The 5331-nt window shown below is 49.6% G+C and overlaps 1 protein-coding gene across 1 annotated transcript in view; it reads left to right on the forward strand.

Moving 5' to 3' along the window:
* Window positions 1–5331, forward strand: part of AXIN2 (axin 2) — a 23049-nt gene that overhangs the window by 14950 nt on the left and 2768 nt on the right. Inside the window, exons 5-9 of the mRNA XM_029960100.1 lie at window positions 9–190; window positions 296–478; window positions 763–981; window positions 1555–1650; window positions 3082–3249. Of these exons, the coding sequence (XP_029815960.1) occupies window positions 9–190; window positions 296–478; window positions 763–981; window positions 1555–1650; window positions 3082–3249 (848 nt within the window). The remainder of the gene's footprint in view (window positions 1–8; window positions 191–295; window positions 479–762; window positions 982–1554; window positions 1651–3081; window positions 3250–5331) is intronic.

Raw genomic sequence — 5331 nt, forward strand, 5'->3', positions numbered from 1 at the left:
CCACCAAGCACGTCCACCACCACTACATCCACCACCACACCGTGCCCAAGACGAAGGAGCAGATCGAGGCCGAGGCGGCGCAGCGGGTGCAGTGCTGCTGCCCGGCGGGCGGCGACTACTACTGCTACCCCAAGTGCAAGGGCCACCCCAAAAACACAGACCCTCCTCTCCCTCCGCTGGAGCCCTTCGGGTAAGTCACCGGCATCTCTCCCCCATTGCACCTGCCCCAAACCACGACCCGTCACTGATGGGGGACAGGGGCTAACGGTGGGCTTGTGTCCCTTTTTGCCACCAGCAGGACGGGGACGCTGCTGAAGAGGCCGGGCCGAGGAGTGGAGAGCGTGGCCCCGCCGGCCGGGGACGGGGGGCTGCCTGGCCCTGCTGGGGTGCAGCTCCCCGGGGGTGAAGCAGACCGGGCGCAGAACGTCTGGCAGTGGATGCTGGAGAGCGAGAGACAAAATAAGCACAAGCCCCATAGGTAAATACGCAGCTGTCTACAGCAATATCGCTCCCGGTAAATATTTATATATTACATGGGCTGTCTATTTTTACAATCGCTAAAAACAAATGAGACTCTTTGCTCCTCCGGTTTAATATAAAAGCTGTTCCGCAGAACCAGAAAAACCACAAAAATGTCATGTTTTTGGCAATAAACCTCCTTTCATGTTATGACAGACTTTTGAGAGGGAGCGAGCAGAATAGGAGCTGCTATTAAAGTCATATTTTCCAGCTTTTCTAACCCGACTTCTTCCCCTCCCCAAGCACACAAAGCACAAAGAAGGCCTACAGCTCCGACTGCGCCAAGGGGGCCCCCGGCCGCCACCACCCGTGGGGGACCGGCAGCCACCCGCGCGGGGCACAGCCCGCCCACCCCTTCGTGCAGGACCCCGCCATGCCCCCGCTCACCCCGCCCAACACCCTGGCCCAGCTGGAGGAAGCGTGTCGCCGCCTCGCCGAGGTCTCCAAGCCGCAGAAACAACGGTAATGGCCCCGGGAGGGACAGTCCTGGTCCTGTCGTGGGTTCCGGGGAGCAGCGGGGCTGAGGGAAGGTTTGCTGGGTGCCGGTTGGGACGGTGGGCATGGATGGTGTCCTTCCCATCCAGGCTGGGAGTCAGCCATGGGGCCGGGCCGTGGGGGTGTGTGACAGCACGGCTTGGCCGAGCCCGGAGGATGAGCCTCCTTATTCCAACCCCACCCTGCACCGGCACAAATAGTTCAGATCCGAGACTATTACTTCCACTCTTTTGATGGCTGTAATTTGCCCGTTTTTCCTCTGGGACAGGCTCCAGCTACATACCAAGTGGGGAATTGGACTGGTTATCGTTCATTTGGGTATGGAAGGATAAATTAGCCCACAGCATTTTTAATTCTTCCTTTGATTGTTTACAACATGTGAGGCTTGATACAAAGAGCGAACTTAACGACCCACAGGAGACTTCAATTAAGAAGATTGTATTTCAACAATTTTTTTTTTTAAAGTTGTTTTTTTCCCTTTTTTCTTTTTTTTTCCCCTCCTCTTCTTCCCCACTTGCCCTCCCCTTCCCTCCACTTCAGATGCTCAACCTCAAATCAGCAGAGGGACCGAAACCACTCCGCTGCCATTCAGGGGGGAGGCACCCCTTTCTGCAATGCAAGTCTAATGACAGAAGAGTGAGTATTGCACGTGCAGAAAAAGATTGGGAAATAAATATATATCCCTCATAATTATATTTTCATTTAATGGATTGCACTTTGAAAAGAGAGGAAATTCTTATATCTGAAATTTCGCCTTTCAAACATTCTTCTTAAAGAAAGAACAAAACATTTTCAAATCTTGTCTCTGGCTCTTTTTAACTTGCATTCCTGTAAAGTGGACAAAGATTGGATTAGTCTAATTACAGGATGGTTCTTTTAACAAGAAATCTGCTACAGAGAGGTCTAAAATGGCCTAAATAATTAAAGTTTTCTTTCTTACCCTCTTCATCTTAAGCAATGAGTAATGTTTGAAGTCCAGACTGAGCCACCTGACTAGAGCCTTTCATTTTTAATTGGTTGACCTTAAGTCCACCAGCTGTCTTTGCTAGCAGCTTTTTTTTCTGAAGCCACTCTACAAAGACTTAGAACAAATTAGGAAGACTAAATTACTGCGGACTAACACTTTGTGACCTTTTGACATGCCAAGTGTACATTGCCTCAGAAGCAGTTGTAGATTTGGCTGCATGGTATTCACTAGAGCGTTGCCATTTTGCTGGGTAATGTTGTTTTAATTATTCTTTAAGAAGGGTTTCTTGGGTGCAAATGGCAAAATCCAGTTAATTTTATCCTCACTGGGAAAAATAAGATTACCTGGGTGCTTCAGGTGAAGCATCTGGCGGTGGGTTTGCTTTGTGAGCTGGTGGTTGCAGGTGGGTTTGTGCACGAGGAGAAAATTTGGCAGATGCTTTGTTTGAAGGCAGATGAAACGAGCCTTTTAAAACCCAAGGTGTGCAGTCCTGGGGCTCTCCAGGTACAGTGAGCCTGTGGTGAGTCCTGCACCTGCTCACCTGGCCTGTGCTCCTGCTCCTGGATGCTTCCAGGAGGCATCCAGCCAACCTCCATCCCTGGGTTCACCCATCCATAAGATGGTGATGCCATGATTCCAAAGGGGAATGGCTTCAAGCTGAAGGAGGGTGGATCCAGGTTAGATATTACAGAGAAACTCTTCCCTGTGAGGATGGGGAAGCCCTGTCATAGAGAAGCTGTGGCTGCCCCATCCCTGGAAGTGTCTAAGGCCAGGTTGGACGGGGCTTGGAGGAATCTGGGCTAGTGGAAGGTGTCCCTGCCCATGGCAGGGGTTGGAATGAGATCAGCTTTAAGATCCAGCCCAGCTCAAACCATTCTGCGATTCCCACCAGGAGCTGCTGTGGGAGCCCAGCAAAGGGCTGTGCAAACACATCCCAGCAAATTCCCAGCCAGTACAGGAATATCTGATTTTTGGGTCACACCCAGGGGTATTTCTGACAGTGTTCTGTGTGACAGGAGCACTGCTGGTTTGAGTGTGGTGAAACAGCCTGTTCTCAAATGGAAAAATAGAGGGGTTTGTGTGTGTTTTCTGTTTTTCAGTCACAAAGAGCCAAAGAAACTGCCAGTTGTTCACACCTCTCAGTCCAGCGAGTTGGTTGTCACCTATTTTTTTTGTGGAGAAGAAATTCCCTACAGGAGGATGTTAAAGGCCCAGAGCCTGACACTTGGGCACTTTAAAGAACAGCTGAGCAAAAAGGGAAATTACAGGTAAGAATCTGTGAATTGTTTTTTCTTCAGTGCGTTTTACCAAGTCAAAAGAATTAGCAGAGCTCTTGCAGGGCTACCTGCAGTGACATGTTGGCCTCAATTTTCAGGGGCTGTAGATCATCTTACTCTCTTCCCACTCAAAGCAGGAGCAACTTGGAGATGGAAAAGGTGCCCTGAGCCACAGCTCAGCTGCAGGGCCACCTCCTCCCCACCTCCCCAGCCTCCTCCCCGGTTGCCTTACGATCTGTGCTCCAGCCCTTCTCCAAAAAGCTGGATGGAATATCAGGGAAATCTGGGATGGCCTTGTGGCAAAGGCATTGGAGCAGTGGGATTCAATTTCCAGACTGGGATCAGCATTCATCTTGGTGCTGGTCTCCTTTAACTGTTTAGTTTTTCATTATTTTTTTGCAGTGGTGTGGCTGTAGTGGGATCAGTGACAGGCTGGGATGGTCCAGCTGAGGGACATGGAGCTGAGATGGAGCTCCCTCACTTTTCTCTTTGTTAGGGGGAAAAAAAAACCCTCTGCCCTGCAGAGAAAGCTCCACCAGCAATACCCAGATCCTCCTCAGAAATTCCAACAAACCCTGCTGGTCTGGTTTCCAGGGCACAGCTCCCAGTTAAACCAGTTTGCTGCTTCCTCTGCTCTTACAGTTTTCATGGCAGGAGCTTCACATTGACTCTTTTTGCTACCATTTCCCAGTGAATCTACTCTTGGGATCCTCTGTTGGCCACTTCTGTGGGGTGAGCAGAAGAGGGAGGGACATTCCAACTATTTTTTTGAATTTGCACTGAAATTGGTGGTGCTTCAGAGAACTGGGTGTCTTACCCTGTAACTGGCAGCCTCTGATTTAACCTCCAAATGGTCATTTGGGTCTGGTTTGAGGAATTCCCAGCTTGTTGCCCCATCACTGGCCTCTCTAACTTTGGGAAGTCCACCCATGCAGCTCAGAGGTCGGTGACCCACAGACACTCTCAGGCTGTGGGGGTGCTGGGTTGGGGTCTGTCTATGGCTGTTGCACAGTGAGGCTGAAATACAGCCAATCCTTCCCCAAAAACCATCTTTGCAGCCCACCCAGCTGCCATCAGATGGCACCAACCTGCAAGTCCACCCACCCTGGACACCCTGCAGGAGAGGTGCCTGGGCTTTTGGCACCCTTGTGCCATTTTCCAGCCCCTAAAGCCTCCCACTCTTTCTCCTCCTCATGCCCCATTTGCAGACCGATTTCCCTCAACTCACCACTGCTCTGCCAGCTCCAGTGGCTGTCCCACCCCCCTCCTAAAAAAAAAATAATTTTTTTAATGTTTGTTTGTTTTCTGTGACATTTTTTGTGTAATGCCCAACTGCAGGACTAGGCTGCTAAAACCTCCGTGGCCCAAAAGCCCCTCTAGGTGCAATTATTTTTGCCTTGTCAGACTGTAATTACTTTAGAAAATGTTTTTAAGTGACTGACAAGGATGAAACAACGCTTTGCTTAGATCTCACCCCTTTACACCTGGGTAAAGACAATACAGAAATTTATAAAAAAGGGAACTTGGGTACGTGCCCAGTATTTTATCTTGCACAGACACAAGGTGAAACTAATTACACAAATGTGTGTACCTCCAGGGAATCATTTTGATCTAAGCTTTGACTTTTGGCTGGACTTTGAGTGAAACTGCGGGTGACCTTCAGGGGAGAGGTCCACAGTGCCCGGAGTAGCGTGTGTGTTACGGGGAGGCACTAACTAGGCCGCTTTGGTCACATCTGGCATTGATTTCTTTTTAAGGCACATTTAATAAGCATGTCTTTGAAGCCGTTGCCTTTCATTTAATGCACAAAGACACGCAGAAAAACGCTCCGCTCTCTCCCCAAATTCTTTATTGATTGGATCAGTTTGCGAGGCGGGTACCTCGGGCTCCCGCGATGCCAGAGCCCTGCCGTGGGGCAGCCGCCGGGAAGAGCCGCCCTGGCTTTCCATCCACCTCCCCCCCTCAAAAAAAAAAAACTAACAAAAAAAAAAAAAAGAAGGAATTAAGCAGTGATTTAATACCGATGGCGTTAACGAAAAACAAACATACACAGAAAAAAAAAAAAAAAAAAAG

This window comes from Manacus vitellinus, unplaced genomic scaffold (assembly GCF_001715985.3).
Source record: "Manacus vitellinus isolate BGI_N305 unplaced genomic scaffold, ASM171598v3 scaffold_24_pilon, whole genome shotgun sequence".
Classification (NCBI taxonomy): domain Eukaryota; kingdom Metazoa; phylum Chordata; class Aves; order Passeriformes; family Pipridae; genus Manacus; species Manacus vitellinus.